The sequence below is a fragment of the Eubalaena glacialis genome, chromosome 16 (genome assembly GCF_028564815.1).
Source record: "Eubalaena glacialis isolate mEubGla1 chromosome 16, mEubGla1.1.hap2.+ XY, whole genome shotgun sequence".
In the NCBI taxonomy this organism is placed as follows: Eukaryota; Metazoa; Chordata; class Mammalia; order Artiodactyla; family Balaenidae; genus Eubalaena; species Eubalaena glacialis.
In genome coordinates this window covers 3,723,493-3,746,203 of record NC_083731.1, presented here as the reverse complement: position 1 = coordinate 3,746,203, position 22,711 = coordinate 3,723,493, and the positions used below count along the sequence as shown (strand labels likewise).

General features: G+C 37.0%; 1 protein-coding gene across 1 annotated transcript in view; it reads left to right on the top strand.

Moving 5' to 3' along the window:
• MYO16 (myosin XVI) overlaps window positions 1-22,711 on the top strand; it is a 422,800-nt gene that overhangs the window by 58,202 nt on the left and 341,887 nt on the right. The window contains exon 3 of the mRNA XM_061170768.1: window positions 2,706-2,849. Coding sequence (XP_061026751.1) covers window positions 2,706-2,849 — 144 coding nt within the window. The remainder of the gene's footprint in view (window positions 1-2,705; window positions 2,850-22,711) is intronic.

The following is a 22,711-nucleotide window of genomic DNA, read 5'->3' as shown; positions in this document are numbered from 1 at the left end:
AAGGTGGAGGGAAAAGACAACACATTTGAAGTTTAAAATTGTCTTTGTTTGTGATTTGGTTTCTATAGTTTTCAGAGTCTTTGGGGCTGAATCAGTCATTCACATTGTAGTGGGTTTTTGTACGTTGAGAAATATCACCTTTGTTTACAAACTTAACAATGAGTGAAAGGATGCATTGCCAGAGAAATTGTGAACTACTGAGCTGGTGTTGAAAGTGTAAGTGGTCACTTTCTAACTCTGGTCAATTCCATGAACGTCTCAGAGGAAGGAGCTATCGGCCATGTTGTTTTCTAAGTGTACCGTAAGAGGCAGAATGGAATATTCTGGTCACAGATTGGGACTTCAGAATTTAATATTTCAGCGTGGAGCTAATCTTGGTGATGAGGAATAGGCAGCTAAAGTACAATGTAGGTGAAGATGCCTGAGTACTGGAAGGAAGACATTTTAACTCCCATATAGGGTGGGTGACCCAATGTACTTGATGCCTCATTGTTTGGCGGTGCTCAAAAGTGGAGCAAAGACCGTGGTCATGGTTCCTAAGCCTTTGATGAAGGCTTGGACCAGGTTGGGGGAAGAGCATTGTATGTAAGGGCAGAGTGAATCTTAGAAAGAAGCACATGAAGGTGAACATGCAGTGATTCTAGAAGAATCAATGATAAGCTGAGAAAATAACCCAGCTTCTTCAGGGTCCTAGGAAAGAATAACTTTACCTGCACAGGGGAAGGCTCCAAGAGAGATGGTGTTTCCAGAGAGATAGATTTCCACTTAGGTTCTCTGGACATTTCCAGATGAGGAACGTTTACTTGAAGTGGACTGTTCCAGAGGTCCAGTGGAAGGAAGAGTGTGTGGACATGAGGCGCCTGGGAGGCAGGTTGGTCAAGGGGCTTCAAAATTCAGGGCAGACTTCATGGCGTGTGCCTTGTACTTAGAAGGGCCCAAGCTTGCTTTCATGCTCTGCTGTCGCCATCTTTAAATTCTTAGGAATATTTGAATAAAGGGCCCTGTATTTTCATTTTGCATAAATTATGTAGCTAGTCCTGCTTGGCACTTCAAGAAGGAGACGATAGTGACAGGAGGAGCTGGGGACTTGTCTCCAGGTGGAAATAACTGATGTTGTCTGAGTTCTGTTGAGGGTGACAGAGCGGGGCCTCAGCCATTCTTATGGTTCCATAAAGTGTCCCCAGAAATTGCTAAACATGGTGAAAAACTACCTGAATTGGGAGGAAGATTTTCTAGCTTGATGAAAATTCTTTCTAGGGAGAATGAAGTTTACTATTTAGCAATAATACTGTAAGAACATTGTACCAGGAATATTCAGCCATCATCATCTTTGCAGACAAGTGTGATTAGACGGTACTTATTGCTGTCAAATTATTATTCACGATCCTCTGAAATGTGAATCTAAAACTTACGTCACTTGAGAGGGTGGGTATCACTTTAAACACGGTGTCTAATTAACTATGTTTTGGTAAAAGACTGAAAGCTAAACCTTAGGTATCTTTGAATCATCAATGTGGATTTCTGACGTGCAGGTTGAGGACATCTTGATGGGCACAGAAGGACGAGGTCACATCCGGTTTGATTATGCAGGGAGCTATCAAAACGAAAAAGAGAGAAGAATAGGAATTACTTGCATATGAATTTCCTAAAAGAAATTGGGTCCAGGCCCCAAATTCTAAAATGGATATATTAGCTTTTATTCTCTGGTCCTCACCTTATCAGTCTTTGTACCCAAACCTGCAGTGAGTGTGGATGGGGTCATGGTTCACATAATCAGGCCCTGATGGTAGGGACCATTTGTTATTGCTACACATGACATGGAACATCAGATACACAAATATCTTAGTTCAAAACTGAAACTAATCCTTCAAAGTTCATGTGTTTGCCATTGCCCCAAGTGCTTCCATGTGTCCCAAAAATGGCACCCCTCAGATCTTCTTCCATATGGAATGTGCACCATGATTTTGCATTGTCCTTTTTGTACATTCTTGAGAGTACCAGAGAATGAAGAAAGATATGGAGATTCTTCAATGACTGTGTTATAATTGTGAACCACAACTCATGTATCTTTTTTTAAGTTGAAGTATAGTTGATGTACAATATTATATAAGTTATAGGTGTGCAGTATAGTGATTCATAGTTTTTAAAGGTTATACTCCCTTTATAGTTATTATAAAATATTGATAAAGTTCAAATCTTTTGCCTACTTTTAAAAATTGGGCTGTTTTCTAATTACTAATTATAAAGGTAATTAAATAATAACAAAAACATACATGTATCTCTGTAGTACCCATTTCCTGTGCTGTCAGTCTGAGGGGCTATCAGTCAGTTTGAAGTTTTCCCACAACTCACTGAGGCTCCGTTCATTTATTTCGTCATTTTTCTCTTTGTGTTTCATTTTGTATAATCTATATTACTGCCTTCAAATGACTAATCTTGTCTTCTATAATATCTAGTCTATTTTTCTTTCCACTGTCCATGGATTCAATTTTCCTTTCAGTCTTACATATGCTTCTTTCCTTGTAGGTTAGTTAGGGAACATGAATACATTCTTCCTCAGCTTAACTCCACCTCCCAAGTTCCAAAATTGGCATTGAAGTTGTCTACCTATGGAAAGGAAATTTGGATTAGGTTTATTCCAAATAAACCTGTCATAGTTTGTTATCATAGTATACTTTCTTTTATTTCTTTTTTTCTTTTTTCAGTGTGCCCGGTATGATAATGTCTTCATTGCAGAGATCCTGATTGACAGAGGGGCCAATGTCAACCACCAGGACGAAGATTTTTGGACACCAATGCACATTGCCTGTGCATGTGATAACCCTGATGTTGTCCTACTGCTTGTATTAGTAAGTAAAGCAATTCAGTTTATTACCATTTGAAGATTTGATGGCATATAAAAGTCTGCATATTTAACCAATAATACTTCACAATATGTAATACTTCAGGTGAGAAAAAAAATGTGTATATATGTCATCACTTATTTGCCTGGAATTACAAGATAATTAGAGACTAAGGTTGTGCGTCACCACATAGTTCATAAAACAAGTTGTGTAGATGTCACACCAAGCTCTATTCCTCTTGCCTTTTTCTTGGAAATTATATGCCTTGATACCTCGCAAGTCAGTGCTAACTAAAATGGTTTGATAATTGTTGTTTTGTCTTTCAATTCTTTCTCCTAATTTTTAGCCAAACTAGGTATATGATAGTAAGGCTATGTGGCTTATATTGAATCTTCTTCTCTTGTTTAAATCTAGCAAAGAAGTGTCTACAACTTTCGTTTACATGAAAGTGAAAACTCTAAGTATAAAAATCACTGGAGTTATTTGTTGTCATTGTCTTGAGTTATAGCTTAGACCCTGACATGGGTCCTCACACATACTATAATTATTTTAGAATTGGGATTCTTTCTGATTAGCTTATCTCTAACAAAGATTTTAAGAAATTATGCAGGATTTTTTAGAAAGCATACTAGAATATAAGAGTAAGAATGAATGATTTGCTTTTTTTCCCTTTATTAATAAAAATTGCATAATTCCTTAATGATTTTCTATTATGTGCCTGGCTTTTCACATGAGCCCTCAAAATTTCACATACAAGCAAATTGGTGCTCAAAGATATTAAGCAACTTTCCATAGGTCAAAAAACAAACTATATCTCTGGACTTAAGGTCATTGTCCAAAGTCTGTCCTTTCTCCCTAGGGTCATGCTGCCTGTCTTAACAAATTACCACATACTTGATAGCTAAATACAAGAGAACTTTATTCTTTCACATTTTGAAGGCCAGGAATCTGAAATCAAGGTGTTGGCAAAGCTGTATGCCCTCTGTCAGCTCTAGGGAAGAAATCTCCCTTGTTTCTTTCTAGCTCCTATGGATCCCTTGCAGTCCTTGGTGGTCCTTGGTTACAGATGCATCACTCCAGTCTTTGCCTCCATCATCATGTGACCCTCTTCCCTGTGTCTCTGTGTCCAAATACCCATCTCTTTTCTTTATAAATGCACCAGTCATAGGGTTTAGGGTCCACCTTAACTCAATACCACCTTATCTTACCTTGATCTGCAAAGACCTTATTTGCATAGAAGATCACTCACAGATAGTAGCCTTAGGACTTGAACATATCTTTTTTTAAAAAACACAATCCCACTACACTGCTTTCTTCTCCCTTTTTAAAATCCTAAGCAGAAGCCTTTTAGGATGAAGACTATGAATGGAGATTTCCTTAATCTTGTAAGAGGTTTAATTTGGCCTAGTTTAGTCTAATTTGCCCCTCAAGAATTTGTAAACTTTTTTTGTTTTTATAGTAGAAGTGTATATCACTGGAAATGTGTTCCTTTCAAATCCTGGAAGATGGCAGCTATAATAAATAAATAAGGAAAGATAAAGGAAATAAAGATGATTTAGCTTGAAATAGAATCATTTGGGGAGCTAGTACTCTACAGGAAAACACGTGAAAAAGTACTTAACTCATTTATAAGAACAAATCTTCACTTTATAGAAACTGAGCCTAAGAGGAATTAAACTAACAAGTCAGCACAAAGGCAGTGAGATCTACTTAGTATTTGCTTAGTATTAAAGGAAAATTTAAAACACATCTCAGAAGGGAACTATATGGTCTTTTGAGTGATACTATGAAATCATCAGCTGTGAACTCTTTGGAATTCTCAGAACTCATAGAACACCAGGCTAGATTTTTTAAGAAATGGCTTGGTCTGTAGTAGTTGTTTGAAACTTTTTTTTGGATAGTTCAACCACTGGATGACTTGGGTGAAGCTGGGCTATAATTATATGAGAATGAGATAGAAAAGTTAGATTCATAGCTTTTGTGGTTTTCCTGTTTTAATTTTTTTTTTCTGAATATTAGTTGAGAGATTCAGAATATTAGTTGAGAGTCACTTTTTCAAGGCCCGTCTCCATTTATTTTCTCTAAGTAATTATGATTAGTTACACCAAACCTTTGCCAAATTAGGCTTTCTATTTTCATTTCATTCATGCAATTCTCAGGAACCAATATTCATGTGACTGAGCTTGAATTCTTAAAATCCTTCTTCCATTTCCTCATTGTACACTGCTGGATGAAGACTTCCCCTTCTTGAGTTCAGAGAGTTTGTCAGCCCTTAATTTCACTGCCAGCCAAGATTTCCTTCCTTCATTATAGAATATCTGTTTCTTATTTCTGATGGAACAGAGTAAGAGGATCTACCTTCTTTGTAGAGTCTGCCCTGAGTCCTGGTCTAGGCATCTCATAGGATTCTTACAATTTAATATCACAGGGACAGCCAAGAGAAGGGCTCAGTACATGGCAGGGTTGTGATTTCAAGGTGCAGAAGCTATAACTACTTGCAGATGACTCCCCTTCAGCATATAGGGACAGTTGCTGGGAGTAGCATGGGTATCAGAAATACCACTGATAGACTAGAAGTAGCAAATAACTTGGACCACCCAGAGGGCAGGAATGAAGCATGTTTATAACCAGAGCTGGGATTAGGGCAGCCCATGAGGACTGGTACCTGGGGTGTCAATATATAAGGTACACTATAATTATAGAAATAAGTTAGACATATAGTGGCAAATTACTTAGGTCTTCCTTGTGACTCTTTGCATAACTGAGGAAATGTACATGTGCCTTGTTCCTGTTGAGGTTAAACAGTGTCTTCCAAGGAAAATCAATAAGTACTGGCACCAGTCCCATTTCCCAAAACAGATGCTTAGAAAAATAACAATTTGAAGAAGAAGTACTAAATCATTGTCCTGAATGGGGACACCCTCATGTCGTTGTCAGACTCAATGATAGCTCCATTTTGATGAGGTGAGTTCTCTACACTCCTTTTTTTGTACTTTTATTGTATTACCCTATTCTTTGGCATTTCCCCCCAGTTGCTGCTAGGATCGTCAGCATATTTCCTGAGCTCCTTTTTCTTTCACCTTATCATGTATGTTGTGTTTGTTTAAATACGATTTACTTTTCCCTTTGTTCTCGTGTGACACAGTTTCTGTGTTTGTTCCCCTGGCAATAACTCAATTTTATTAATGGCCAGTTGCCTTTATAATAAATATCTCTTCTGCCTAGAACAATTTGATTTATATTCATTAATTCTTTATCTAGCTTATATCAGTGGTGTTCATTAGGGAGCTCTAAGTTAGGCATTAACTAAATTACTAGCTTCCAGCAAGTCACAGAAGTAACTAGCTGGTGCGTACATGGCTATTTGTTAAAACAGTGCCAGCACTTTATAGAGACTCAATGTATATATATCAATACTTGCTGAATACATACACAAATGACTGAAAGAATGGCAGGCCAATTTTTGGAAGTCAGCCTGAATTTAATATTGCCATTATTAACTCATGTTATATCTAAAAAAAAACTGTCTTATAGCCACATTCATCTTCTTACATATTCTAGAATTCTTCATCCTACTCATTCTACACTTGTATTTAGAAGTGCTTGCTTCAGCACACATGATCTCAATGTCAGATGATACTGCTTTTCTTTACCAGGCAGAATTGAGAGCTAGAAACTGGATTTACTTCATGTATAAACATAGAATTAAATCTATAATTGTCAGGTTATTAACATTTTCATGGTCTGCAATGCCCTATTTCTCACACCATAGAATAACCCAACCTCATATGCAAAGTTATATATCTGCCCGTTGCTGTTATTCATTTACTGATGACTATCTTTAATCATTAACTAATATTTATTGATCACCAACTATTTTTAACATAATTCCTGCCATCAAGGAAGTTACTGTTTGTTCATTCATTCATTCATTCAGCAAATATTTATTGAGTGACTACTATGTTCTGGGTGCTACACAGTGAATAATAAGACATTTTACATTATTTTACATTATAAAACAATGACAAAAACAAACCAAAGCAAGTAATGTACGTGTAACCACTGAGAAACTTGACTAATGGATTCAGCAAATCTGAGTAGCCTCATTACCACCATGTAATAACCAGCCCACCATCCATCCATAGAAATAATTTGCTTTCAAATAAATGTGGGTGAAATACATCATCATAAAAATTGTAATTACTATAGAAATATGTTCCTGCTAACAACCTCAAAAGAAAGATTTATTTTACTTCCAGAACTAAATGCCATTGTACGTTGTTTAGCGCTGCATGTCCAGTCTTCTTTCCATTTTCCAAATGGATGAGTAAGGGACACTGTGCACTTACATATTTGAGTGCCTTCTGTTCTGCGCTGAGGGGGTCAGCAGTGAATAAAAGAAGCACAAATCCCTGCCTCTTTGGAGCTTACATTCTACTGGGGAGAAACAGGAAAAAACACCTAAGTGGATGAAGTATACAACGTGTCAACTAAAGCGAAATGTTGGAGGGGCAAGGAGAGAGGAGTAGACAGTCTTAATGGATGTCCTGATGGAGAGGTGACATTTGAGCTGTGAGCCTCGTGGGCTGGGCAGAGGCAACGGGTGAGGGCAAGCTGTGGGGCAGTGGCTCGTGTTAGAAGAAGAGCAAAGGAGACCCAGGCAGCTCTCTCGTGGAGTGGCCGCGGGCAGGGCGGGACGAGAAGTCAGAGAGGCGACAGGAGCTCATCAAGCCCGTTGCTTGGACGTTAGAATTTACTTTTACCCCAGGTGATGAGAGGGCCTGTGGAGGCTTTTGAGTGGAGAGGTGACGTGATATGGCATCCATTTAAAAAGATCCACTCTGGCAGCTCTGTTGAAAATACACAAAGGGGGCGGGGGGAACTCTTAGGGGAAACTGTCCCACTGTCCTGGCCAGACGTGGTGCAGGTGGTGAGAAGTGGCCGACATGTGGGAGTATCTGGAAGGTCGAGTTGTCAGTATTTGGTGTGGGATTGGATTTAGGGCTTGAGAGAAAGAACAGGAGTCAGGGAGGGCTTCCACTTTGTTGGCCTGAGAACTGCAGGGTTGGAATCTGTGTTTGCTGAAATGGAGAAGGTGTTTAGAATAGCGCGAGGGGCATGGGGTTATGTTTAAAAAGGAATGAAAAATGTATTTGAATCACATTTCTGTCAAGTTCTTCAAGAAAGCATTATCTGTAGTAATTTTCATTGATTTGCAAGGTAATTGTGTATTGTGAGTTTTTGTTAAGTGGAGATGTATGTGTGCGTCACCATCATACACTAAACGGCATTAGATCGTTGCTATTTTAATTGAATCACAAATAGTTTCATGTTTTGGAGTAGACATAGCTACTGTGAATGTTGTCAGTACTTTTGCCAGATCTAAAAAACTCTAGCAGATATTAATAATTAACTTTTATACAGCCCTCCCTATATGATGAGTGTTTTTCGACGTGCTTTATAATTATTAATTCACTTAGTCCTCACAGAATTCTATATGTATGTGCTAGCTTTTTCCACTTTTACTTTTTATAGGTGAGGCAACTTACTGAGGCTAATCTACATGCTGAAAGCCAGTTGATAGTGGTAGAGGCAAAATTTGATCCCATGAAGGCCAGCTTCAGAACCTGAACCCTGACCACTCTGATGAGCTGCCGTATTACTGATAGAATTCATACGGAGCTACAAGTCCCCAAAGTGGACAAATAAGATCATTATTTCTATTGCAATATTATACATTTCCCGTTAAAACACAGTTTTCTAACTTGAGTACTTAGACTATGGGAGGAAAGTTAAGAAATATTATGATACATTGTAATACATCATTCGTGCTGGTTCTATTCTGTAAAATCATCACAGACACTGACTTAGTGAATACAAGACCAGGCTCCTAGGGGACTTACAGTGTTAGGTTCCTGCGTGCCTCTGCTCACAACATGTTCATCAACAGATCTGTACAGCTTTATTTTTTTACAACTGTATTTTTAGCACAAACTTTATTTTTTGTGTGTTTCTGTTTAAAGACACCTAATTTAATATATGTTGTTGATTCATAAACATTGAACTCACTGCAGTAACACTATAACTCAGGCCTGAAAAAAGCTTATGCAACACACATATTTTCTATTAAGGCTCATCACAGCCTCCTTGCCCATGGAAACACTAGACAGCACTTCTGCACTACGGTTGGGGGCCACTTGAAACAGTGAAATCACCAAGAAAAAGCTCAAACACTCGAAAAATGGCACTGAGTAGACTGCAGTAAGACCATTTTTTACACTATGAGAGCTGGCCTCATGGGACCTCAGCTTTGAATGTGCACCTTGGGTGGCTAGAATTTTCCACCACTCTGTGTATATGCGCGGATGACCAGCAAAGTACCATCAGTGTTGATTTGGGATTACAAATTAATTCTAGCAAGTAGGCAAGTTCACAAATATAAAATCCATGAGCAATGAGGATTGACTGCATTTATTACTAAGTAAAACAATTGACAGTTTTTAGGATTTTAATTGTGAAATAGAAACCATCTAAACCCAGTGTATTTTAGGAATTGGGGTGGCTCAAAAAATGATGGATTTCTACAGTATATTTTCAAAATTTAGCCTTTTTAGTACCATTATTATTTTCACAATTTCCATCACATAGTTGAACAGGGTTTTGCAGTTTCCTAGAAGTTTGTTTTTGTTTTTTTTTTAAATTTTAAAAATTTTATTTATTTATTTATTTATTTATGGCTGTGTTGCATCTTCGTTTCTGTGCGAGGGCTTTCCCTAGTTGTGGCAAGCGGGGGCCACTCTTCATCGCGGTGTGTGGGCCTCTCACTATTGCGGCCTCTCTTATTGGGGAGCACAGGCTCCAGACACGCAGGCTCAGTAGTTGTGGCTCACGGGCCCAGTTGCTCCGCGGCATGTGGGATCTTCCCAGACCAGGGCTCGGACCCGTGTCCCCTGCATTGGCAGGCAGATTCTCAACCACTGCGCCACCAGGGAAGCCCTCCTAGAAGTTTTATAGATAGCTCACTGAGTATGTGGAGCACATCTATGACAAAGGCAATGCACTTAATATATTATCCCTATTTTTGCATAAAGAAATCTAATGTCAGAGAGGTTATGTAGGAGAATAAGATCTCAAATCTAAATGTTTTCATTCCCAGTAAAATATTTTACTGCATTATTATTTTTATATTTAATGTAGAATTACATATTCATATAATTCTATTTAATATACATGCTATTAAACAAAATTTGACCACAGAATTTTCACTTACCTTATTTTATCGAATATTTGAGTATCTCACATATGTAAGTTTTAAAATTTTTCTTTCTACATTATCCAGTTTTTAAAATATTTTCTAACTAGTGCCATATTTGAACACCAATGCTCTATAACTCAAAATTTCTTAGAGTATTTCTTTAATAATTCTATAGTAATTTGCTATTTTCTCACACTTTAAAAAACTTTTCTGTTATCCAAGAGGAAATCACAAAGGCTGAAAAGTGGTTAACTCAAACCAGTCTTTTTAAAATTTTGACTTCCTATTTATTTCAACATGGTCGTAATATATGAAATATATACATATGTGTGTGTGTATATATACATATATATTTCTGGCATGTTGTATCAGTGCATCTATGCCTTGAATCAATACTTGTAAATATCAAAATCTGCTCAATCACTTGCCTGCGGAGAGAGGAACAATAGACTTTTCTTTGCTATTTTGTACCATGTGATTTCACAGAGAATGGTGTCCTAATAGCATTGCTCAATTTTCACTTATTTACTGATATGACTTTGGATTACAGGGTTACATTTATCTGCGGCATGCTAGATCTGAATTTTCACATTTAATTTTCCGTTGTGGCCACAGTTGCTAAGCTTCTCTGTCCTGTTAGCAGTTCTAAAGCTGTGACAAATCTGCCCATTTTAACAGCCCATTGCATTTTGAACCATAAGAAACAAATTAACTTTTATATTGGTGTTAATTATTTTAGAAGGAAAATAATTTATTTGACTAAAACACTGAATGATGCTTCTATTGGGGGAAAATGATTACCTATGTTCCTGCCTAATCATCTCAGATTTTTCTCTTTTTTATTGAAAATTTTGGGAGGAAATGCTTTGATACTTCACATGTCTTAGAACCATTTAATAAACCTTACTATAAAGGGTATCTATTATACATAATGTCAAAAAATGACTAATAAATAACTGAAGGATAAAATGTTATTTAATTGTTTTATTTTTTTAAAGGGGTGACAGGGAATGGTGAATTGCTGAATCATTATTATTACATATTACCAGGAGATCTTTTAAGATATTTTCACTCCCTGATATCAGAACGTGTAGGAGGAGATATTAGCAAATCAATAGTCATTTACTAAGTGAGGCTCAGTAATATTAATACTATCATTGTTTCACTTCAGTAACAATGGAATGATTACTTGAAATGGCAGTGAATGTTTTCTTCATCCTTGGCCTTTTGTGTTTGAACATCTGATGTTAGTAATTTCTCTGCCTGTTGGATGGAGCGTGTCATGCTCTGTGTTTAATGGGCAGAGTGGGACTAGATCATTTTAATGGGTGCTGCAGGCGACTGACTGCTGGAACCTAGCAATTCTGCCATAAATGAAATAGCAAATGATGTTTCAAAACCACATATTGCTCACTTTGTGTCAGGTGGCCAAGTTGATAGATCAAAATTAAATTGTTCCAAAACTTCACTCATTCATTGCTTAGACTGTTTCCGGGTTAAATCTTAGTATAAAATTTTTTATATTGTTTAGCTCTAAATTACCCTTTCCATCACTTTGATTTGTTAAATATTAGAACACAGGGTACCCTGCTATTTCAGAACGTTATATTCCTCCCTAGAAAATGAGCTAAAACTGAACAGTTCAAGGTAAGTCTGATTTTCCAACAGGAACTGTGGCAGAACACCTGGGCATCACTCAACTTTTTATGTAAATGATGACATGCATGCCGTACTTAATCTTTTTTTTAGATGTTGGTCTTGCCTTCAACTTCTCTGAGAAAATTGAAGTCTTCGGGCTTGAATGCCTTCAACTTCCTACTAAAAACTATTGATTTTTTCCCTATATATATTCACTGGCTTTCTTCCATCCTTAAAGAGGTGTTTGTTCTCCTTTATAAGCTAACTCCTTCTACATCCTCTTTAGATTCTGCTACTTGCCCCTTCTCCAAAGATTTCTCCTTCCTCATTTATTGAGCTTTCTTTTTCGTAGTCATTCCTGTATCCTTTTCCTTTAAATTAATTCATGGTTATGTTCTAGTGATTTCCATTAGTTAAAAAATAAGAAGAAAAAAGCCTGATCAAACTTCTGTCCTCGGATTGTCACCCTGTTGTCCTCTCATGTTCATAGTCAAACTTCTCTGAAGGACAGTATGCTTTTTCTGACCCCAATTTATGGCCCCTGTCACCCCATCCAGACAGTCTGGTCTCTCTTCACTCAGGCCCCTCAAAATGGCCCTTTGCCGAGAATACTTTGACATCTTTGTGATGAGGTCAGTGGACACATTTCATGGTTTATCCTACTTAATGCATCTCACTAGGTCTAAAGGCAAGTTTGTCAAGAAAGGAAATGAGGCAAACGTCCAACTTTTTACCCAAGGTTATATTTTTGGGGCTAATCGGAGTAAGAATTTGAAGGAAGCTACTCTGGCTCCTAAGCCCTGTTAGTGACCGTTGAACATTAAGAGGGTTTTTTTTTCTTTTTTTCAGCTTTATTGAGGTGTAATTGATAAATAAAACTGTATATATTTTACAACGTGATGATTTGGTGTATTTTGTTAAATGATTACAACAATCAGGTAAATTAACACCTCCATCACCTCACAGAGTTAATATTAATTTTTTTTGTAGTGGGAATGCTTAAGATCTACTCTCTTAGCAAAATTCAGGTGTACAATACAATATTATGAACTGTAGTCACCATGCTGTACATTAGATCCCTAGAACTTACCCATCTTATAAGTCAAAGTTGGTACCCTTTCAGCAGTATCTCCCATCTTCCCCACCCTCCAGCCCCTGGTAACCACCATTCTACTTTCTATCAGTCCACCTTTTTTTGTTGTTGTTCTTAAGTCGTGTTTTTTTAAACCTATTGCTACCTAAACTTTCCCATCACTAAAATCGACGGTAAAAATTCATCCTATCTATGGTGAAAATGCTTACTCCTTATTCACGGTGATTAACACCATAAAAGTAGATTTCAGAAAACAAGCAATAAAGTGTCATTCGAAAAACGCATGTGGAGGATTTCTGGTTTCAGCTCAGACTGCTGTGCTTGCAATAAGAAAAAAGTTGAACCAATTGAAAATCAGTAACTTTTCTTGGACCCATCAGAGAGCTGAAGTTTCAGGGAAAATCCTATCAACCTCAAAATCCGGGAGACAGGTGAATCCAGCCAGTCAGAGCTAAGATTTGGTGCTGGGTCAGAAGTCGCAGAAGCCATAATGGTTTTTTTTTTGTTTTTTTTTTTGTTTTTTGTTTTAACTTTATTCCTATAGGTCCTTTATAAACTATGATTGACAAGTCACCTTTTCCTTTTTTTTTTTTTTTTAAAGATTGATTGATTGATTGATTGATTGCTATGTTGGGTCTTCGTTTCTGTGCGAGGGCTTTCTCTAGTTGCGGCAAGCGGGGGCCACTCTTCATCGCGGTGCGTGGGCCTCTCACTATCGTGGCCTCTCTTGTTGCGGAGCACAGGCTCCAGACGCGCAGGCTCAGTAGTTGTGGCTCACGGGCCCAGTTGCTCCGCAGCATGTGGGATCTTCCCAGACCAGGGCTCGAACCCGTGACCCCTGCATTAGCAGGCAGACTCTCAACCACTGCGCCACCAGGGAAGCCCCTGTTTTTTCTTTTCCTGAAAAAAATTCCACACCAAGTTTTCCTATAAAAGGTCCCCACAAAACTATTTATCACATAGGATGATATCTATTTGTTAGTAGGGTGGACAAATTCGTACAAAGGGTAGACTTAATTTCATGAAGTAGTGATAAAGACAGGAATATTAAAATTCCTGTGGGAACTTTATAAGTGCAAATGTTATAGCCATTCTGAACCAGCAGAAATCGTAAAAGAGATTTCATTAGGCCACTGCTCAGTGACATTTAAGAGAGCGTATGCTGTTAAAGCTTGATCTGAGGTTGAGATTTCCATTTTATTTGAAAAAAATATTTGAATTTGGAGAGGAAAATAATTTTGTAAAGCAGTGTTCAATTTTGGGTTCTAAAATAAATACATCAGTCATTAAATTCATTAAAACACTAAATTACATCAAACAGTTAAATACATCAAAAAGGTTGTTATAAGGGGTGTAAGAAATGGGACAGTACACCAATACTGTCAAATAAATCAAATAAACAATAAAAGAGGCTTAGCAACAATGATACATAATCCTGCTTTTTTGGAAGGTTATATGTTTTGTATTAGTTAAATAGTCTTTCTCTTTGGAGTTATTTCTTTTCCAGAATGGCTTTATTGAATCATCCCTTAACCAAAAATATTAGGAGGCTTCTACAAGAGATCTACTCTTTGTAGTATCTTTAACTCATATATATAGTCAAGGAAGCAAAATGGATTTTGAAGTAGATATCAATGAAAAGCAGGATCCTGGAAATTCATTAGCTTCTTAAATTCTCAGACAATATAGAACCTATCAGTCTGCTACTGTAGCCTGCCTACACTCTTAAATTACATTTCTGAAAATGAGTCCTCTTTGGGCCATCAGAACAAACCTATAAAGTGATAATTCACTGGAAAAGAATCAGGATCTCCATCAACTTGCACAAGGGTAATAAGAGTCACCTCCTTTTAAATTTAGCTACCTGAATGGTTACTACAAAATATATTCAAAAAAGAGAAGCTATATTTTGAGAGCTGCAGGTCTTATGTAGTTGATGAAGTCTGTGTATTGGTGTTATAGACATCACATCACCTTCTTGGACAGTAATTGTATTTATGTTATAAATAATCTTAAGTGAAAATATCAACAAGGATTTCTTGTGAAAGTCAATGTGTCCTGTTAGAACTGTGCTGTCACATCCTTCCCTGGTGTAGCATAAAGAAGAAGTAAAGAAAATATCTAAGAACTTTCTTAGGGAAGGAGACAAGTATTTACAAGCTGGACCTAGTCAATCAGAAAGAATAAATTCCTGATACGTTATTGATGTAAATAGCTCTGTCTGATGGAAAGCTGCACTGACACACTGAACACTGTTTTTGAGTGTGGACAAAACTGCTAGTAAAGGCTTTGACCATGGTGGTCACAAACATAGGTATAAATATACCAAGAATTTTAAAGGCTTAAAGTGGAAGAAAGAAGTACAAGGAATGGTTCCTTGGTCTTAACGTAGGCGTAAAGCATCATGGCAAAGATTTGAGCGTCAGAACCTCAAGTATAAGCCCTGACTAGTTCTCTCACTAGTTATGTGACTTCGATAAGTACTTCGTTACAAATAAACTCCAAAAAAGTGGGAACTTTTTTCATGGTTTGGACCACAGTTCCTCCTGCAGTGGCAGTGGACGATCACATAAATTACTTAGAAGTTATTTTTGAAGAACGCCTGGTTTTTCAATTCAGTATTGCTCAATTCTCACTTTTAACTTTATTTTTGGCACTTTTATCATGATTGTCAACGTGTATTTCCTTAAGTTACTAAGCGAAGTAGCCCATGGTTAATGACACATCAGGGTATTCAGTATCAATACTGGATAAAAATTTAAAATGGTCTGTTCTGTTAAGATAGATTAAACGTGCAGGAATTTAATCACCATGGCTGTGATTACGGCACAAAACTTAACACTAGATTCACAGTCCCTGAAAATGCAGTTTGTCTGGTTTCGAGCATGATTTTTGCTGCTCCCAGGGTTCTCTGATTGCATCTTTTACACAATATGAATTGTTTATACAAGAATATGAAAGACCTGCATTTGCACATATCATACATGTTAACTTGACTTTTTGTAACATACTGTTGTCACTAGTCAGCCTTTTCAGAAACTTCCACTGTTGATGATTAAGATTTTTTCTTTTCTGACTAATGTCCGATAGAAGAAATACTTACTCTTTAAATACAAAAGCGTAAACTGAAAAATGTGTGCCTCATGGCATTTCTATAACTTTACATAAAATTCTTTGAAGAACAGAAAAATACATACATTTTGTACATCTAATAGCAACATGGGTTTATTAAGTTTGGGAAATACAGACCACCATCTGTGCTCAAGGTCTAAGGAAAACTTTCGTAGGTTTACCCTGTTTGATTATTTATGCTCCCATTTTTTGGTAAATTGTACTCCCTCTTTTCAAGTGTTTTTCATGATAAATAATATTTTTAATCTATATTTTTATTAAGATAATTAAAAAAATCTAATAATTTACATTAATATTATAAAGCATTTAATTTGACTTCTGAATGTCTTTTTAATAAGATGTTTTCTTTTTCTGATTACATAAATAATTCATGTTTGTTTTACAAGCATTGGAAAATACAGAAAAAAAAGAAGTCACTCATTAGCCCACTGGTCAGAGAACTCGGTGGTAACATTTTGATGATGTCCTAGGTCTGTATGTGTTGATGAGTTTTAAGTGAGAATCCGTGGCACATGGCCAGATTGTCATGTGGAAATGATCTCCCTTTATGGGCAGGAGAGAAAGAATTGGAGGGCCCTAGTGGATTAGGATCTGTTAGCAATGTGAGGTTATTATTGTAGCTTAGGTCAGGGGAGGTGGAAGTTTCGGCTGGAGTGACGATGGCCGTGAGCAATGGAACACGTCTGGCAGATGGTCATAAAACAGACAGATAATATGATCCTGTTTTACAGAAAATAATAATATATTCATATGATCACTTATATATATATATGGGTATTTGTACTTATAACTGTATATAGATATACTGTAGGTATTTTAATAAAACCAATATCATCATATTTGTATTATTTTGCAACCCAATAAATATATGTGATGGCATAATATGACAACTTGCAAGTGTATACTAAAATTTATATAGCCCTTTGCTTATTTATGCTTTAAATTACAATGAGAATATTAAAATAGGATGCCCTAACAGGTGCCTTAGAGATTCTTGGAAATTTCTGAAACAGTGATTACTATATATATAAGAATAAAATTAACTTTTAATATTAACTTCAAAGTTTCCTAGAAACTTGTAATTTAAAAAGTGAGTTCTACCTATTGGGAAAAAATTGTGTATTTTAACGTGGCCCATTAAATAAAAGGATTTTAATGTGATTAGTGCCAAGAAAATTCTGAGAGAAATGTGTAACATTAAACCAATATCAATTAAGTACCTACTCATTTCCAACCACAATATATCTGTGATAAATTCAGCATGAGAGCAGTGCTTTGAAATTTCGATCTTTGTTTACAGAATATCCCATTCCTAATGCAGGAAAATAATTTATAATAGGAGTCTCCAACACATTATTGATGGTTGGAAGGTGTAAATAGGTCAGACATATCTGTCATGGAAGATGGTAAAGTCACACTTGGGGTTGATTTCATGATAAAATTAGTTTTAAAGTGTGATTATTTCAGGATTCAACTTAGTGCTACTTTCATATGCACTGCACCCTCAGAACACACACAGATATTTAATACAAGGGAAATGCCACATCCCTGAGTCCTGCTAATATAGCCATGCGTCGATGCCTTGACCTTGCATTCAAATTGTATTTTTCTCAATTTTCATTCCCTGTAGGTTGCTGACCGGTGTGCCATGCACATTTGTCCTAGCTGTGTGTCCTCCAGGTAGAGCTTGTTTGTAAGTTTATATTTTCCCACCAATGACTTGTAGTGAACCACTTCTGTGGGAGATCACTGTTATCAGAACCGCTTAGCTCTGAGGCTGTTTGATTTTCTTACAGTCCATCCCGCTAAGGAGAAGAGGAGGGGATCAACTCACTCCCCCGTGCACAAGCAAATGCAGAAATATCCGTCTTTGCATTTCCATCGTCAGAGCTCACTCTTTCATCCTGTGATTCCATTAGGGGAGCAGACCCCGCCATCTCACTCTCTGTCAGACATGGGCGACTGCTCTTCTTTATTCAGTTCAGAACTCGTCCCAGGGAGCCGAGTGTGATCTCTGTTAATAGATAAAGCTGCACAAAATCAGAAATTTTTTCACATTGAAATTTAAAGAAACACTGAATCTTTAAACCACATTTGAAAAGTACTTTTTTATGCCATTGTAGTGTAAACTGCTCACTTATTTGGGGGGAACTCATAAATATCAGACCAAGAACAGTATATATTACTGAGTGATGCTTTAGTGTAATATCTTTGTCTCCATTTGTGATTCTTGACATCCTTATTTCTTTTTCAATATTTTATCTATTACCACAGCAAGATGTGGGTATTTTAATATTAATAGAAATATGATGTTAGGTCATTTATACTTTAGATATTTTATCATTTTCAATGAAGATATTATGAGATCCATATTTTTAAAATAATTTAATTTAGAAATCTCCAGCCAGGACTTGCCAAATGAAAATCACTCTTTGACAGATTTTGTAGGCTATATTCTCTTAATGATTATAGTCTGTGGAAAAAAAATAGTAACATCTAAGCCTTCTGAAGATTTTTACTTTGAGAACTGTATAACTTGTAGATATTTTAACGGAATTTCAGAATTCTATGTTAAAGTGTGAATAGTTAATTGCATTTATGTAGATGAAGTAGGAATTACTGTTTCATAAAATGCACACATTATGCCCTTGTTTTTATTACTATTCTGTACTTTTGATATTTGTTTGGTAGGCACATGTTGCTATGTACTCTTTTCAAATCACTGGCAAGTTAAGACCCAAGAGAAATGCAGCAATCTGTATATATATTACCTGGAAACTGAGAAAATGAAGAAGGTCATATGAAAGAAATGATGTGGAAAAGTGTGATAAGACTAAGAAATATATTTGAATTTAATTCAGTTTGACTGCCTTAGGAATTAGAATACACAAGGAAGCTTAGTTTGGGAACAATTTGATAGACAAAAGTGCTTATACCCCTTTCAGTAATAATAGAAGACCTTTAGTAAACACTTTGGGTTAATACTTTAAAGACTATAAGTCAGGTGGAAATGTATACATGAATAAACAATATATCTAGTAAAAGGTAAGATCATGGTTTTTTTTGGCCTGAGAAAGTAAATTTAAAAAAAAGCCAAGGCAAAATGGTGCCATAGAAAACCCAGTTACCATTAGGGATTTTCTGTCAGCCAAGGAGAAGTGGAAGTGGAATAAATCTGTAAGTTAAATTTCTAAATATAACAGAAGCAAGAGAGACATTGATAGTCGTATCTATATGACTATAAGGTCAGTAGCAGGAATCAGATGTCTTTGCTGGGAAACACAAGACAAAACGGCTGTAACAGCTGTGAGATTGTCCAACATATAGTTCTCCTCTTGTGGGGATGCTAGAAATACGTCCAACCTAAAGGGCTCTTTTCCCTCCCTACAACTGGTTTTCAGAATCAGCAGCTATCAGTTCTAGGATTGCTTCCTTAATTCTGATACTCACCTGTCCTGCTGCCCCCATTCAATGACGACACAGTTATCTCCTGCTCCCCTTCTTAAATAAGTAAAACAGTAAATGAAAGGGGGTATCATAGAAAAGGGTTTCATGCATCTTCAGTCCAGGTGCATCCCAATGAGATCTTTCCGGACTGTGCCTGGTACTTGATTGTCTGGCTCAGTGGTGCCCAAAATATTAGGACAGGTTAGTGCCCATCTCAGCAGTACCCTTCCCAACATACAGAGGCTTCCCAGTGCTGTGATGGATTTTGAAGTTCCAAGTAGAGTATGCAAGTCTCCCCAAACACATTTGGCTGTGGACACCCCAGAAAAACATTCTTACAAGTGTAGTGTGCCATAAAATGCAGATAAAAGCTGATGAAACTTACAGTGAAGCTGGGGACAGGCAAAAGACCCCCTGCTTTGTGGGGAGTCAACTCTACCACAATCCAATATCACCTTCTCTGTTACCAGAGATGAACATGTAGTGAGAATATATAAGGATAGAATGTTTGAGAGTTTCAATCTGAGGTTAGGGATAATTAATTGGAAAGTCACCAATAATGAGAAAATCTCAACAAAACATTTTAAGAGGCATCCACTTCCGTCTCATCCCAAAGTGAGGATGACACCTGATCATAATGATATTATTCCTTGAGTTTACAGAGCCAGTAAAGTTTCAGGGCTGGGGTTCACCTGGGGTTTGTCTGTTTCCGTGTCTGTCCTCGTCTCTACCATCTCTCTGGATCTACCATCTTCCTTGTGCTGGTTGGTGCTGATGGGGATTATATTGTGAATAATTACTCTTCAAGTCACCTGTAAACACCTTGAAGTTAGCTTCTTTGCCTTATACTTTTTATCTCACTTCTACATCCTCATCTGAGAACTGCAGACACTAAAATGCAAAAGGAGACCTCAAAAACATAGAATTACGGGATTTTAGAGTTTGGCAGGGATCTTGTCCCATGATCTCATATAAAGAGCTACTTGAACCGTCCCTGGTATGGCAGTGGTCAGGGGCCAGGTTTGGAGAGGAACCCATCTCTTCACCTGGCAGAACACCATTGATAGATCTGCTCTGCAGTGGTCTTTGAATCCTGAGGGATTTAATGTTTTCCCATGACGGTCAAATTTACCTGCTTTTCATAGATCCTATTCTCTGAATTAATATAAATTCCAATGACTATTTTAGAAAAAGAAATCGGTCCTCAATAAGTTGTAAGCCACACATTTTCCTCTCAAACTCAGGATAATAATGGAAACACTATTTTCAAATGATCTGTGGTTAACTTACTATGAGAATCAATTCATTCATTCATTCCTTCCTTTAACATATTCTTTATTTGAGGGTCTACTATGTTTCAGGTGCTGGGCTTACTTCTGAGAATAGTAGGGAAAGTACAAAATGAGATTAAACACGAATTCATTACTTAGTGTGTAATTATTAATATGTTTACATAAATATTTTTATGCATGTCATGCATCAAATCTTAGCTTTCAGTGAGGCCTGTGAGGCCTGTGAGGAGGTACTTTGGAAACTCAAGTATGGAGTGTCTGATCTGGTCTAAGAGGCCTGGGCAGCAGTGGGGTAGACAGAAGGGGCATCTAATTGGAGGTACTGCCTTTGGGAGAACATTTCATAAATCCCAGGTCAAGGATTGCGGGTTGAGGGTGGGAGCCATGAGGATGAAGGAAATATTGATGATGTATTTTGAATTGAAATCAACAGTAGTGCTGATTTTTCAAATGTAGGCATTAAAGAAGGGGAGGGAATTTTAGAATGAACCCAAGCTTTCTGATTTGGGGAAATTGGGAGGGAGGGTGCAATTTACAAAGAAAGCAAACACCAGCGGAAAAATCTTTTTACACAAGGACCATGCATGCCTTTTTGAATATATGAAGATCAGGACCCATGGAAAGCATCCACCTGGAGAAATCTAGAAGGCAGTTGGTTCTGGAACTCAGCAGAGAGAGAAAAGTCTTATCTGCATACACAGGGTAACAGAAGCCCTTCAGTAAATCAGATCAACCCATGAAAATGTGAAGTCTGAAAAAAAGAACATTTGAAAGAGGGTCTAAAGAAAACTAATTAAAAGATTCCGAGAGAAACAGGAGGCTGCAAAGAAGACTGAGAAAGGGAAGCCAGATTTAGAAGGCAAACCAGAAGCTTGCATTGTCGTGAAAGTCAAGGGGAAAAAGGCCTTGAGAGCTTCCCTATGGCATTGGGAGGACTATACTAATTACAGGAGAAGCTAGTCATTCAAACATGGAGAAGCAAACCTAAGAAATTTGCAAACTGCATCCCTAGATCAAATGTAAAAGCATATTAAACCTTATGTGGTTTCCCTTGTGTACATACCTAAATATTACAGCGTGGAACATGAAAACTGTAATAGAATATTCTAGACTAAAGAAAGAAAAAGAGATAGAGGTGTTGACATCATAAGGCACTGGAGATAAACACCACGCATGAAGACCAGCAGCACAAAATTAAGGGACAGAAAGTATGAAAGGCCTATATTTTCAGCTTATTGGTAAACAGACCCGAAAAAAGCTGTATTTTCTCAGAGCAGGTATGAAGTGTTCAGATTAGTGAAACAGACTTTTTAAAAAGCAAAGTAAACATCAGACTGGTATTAGAGAATAATTCTATAAAGGATGAATGAGGTGGGAGGGTCCTGGCTCTTTCATATAAGGTCTTAGTCAATAAGTATTTACTAAGTTTTGTGTGGTCCCCAGAAAACATCCTATAGGAAGAAATGAGAGGCTTAGTAGGAAATGTGATATTTGCACGGGCCTTGAGATGATGTTGAACTTACTCGAACCATACCGGGCTCTTTACTAACCCTGGAACCCATGATTTCTTTTCTTAGCTTCTTTCTCAGAAATGCATATTCAACAGGCTTGCTTACGAAATTGTATCTTTTAATTGGATGGTTGACCTTTATATCCTGGCCATTACTTGATTCAAATGTTACTTGAGCCAGCTCACTGGATAATCGTTAATTTGTCTCAAGTTTTACTCCTCACCTTTGAATTTAGTAGATTTGAAACTTGCCAGGGCCCCAAGAGAATGGTCATGTGTTTTCACCTTGTTTCATAGTTTTGTACATTGTTTAGTTTGAAACATAGTTTTCTCAACATAAATATCACATGTTTATTGTAGAAAATTGAAAGACACCCACAGATGTATAGAAATTTAGTATCACTAACAATTCCATCACAGGGAATATATTTTGATGTATTTTTAAATCAATCTCTCTCCCCTCTCCCTCTTCCCTACACGTGTACAATTCATACAGAATTT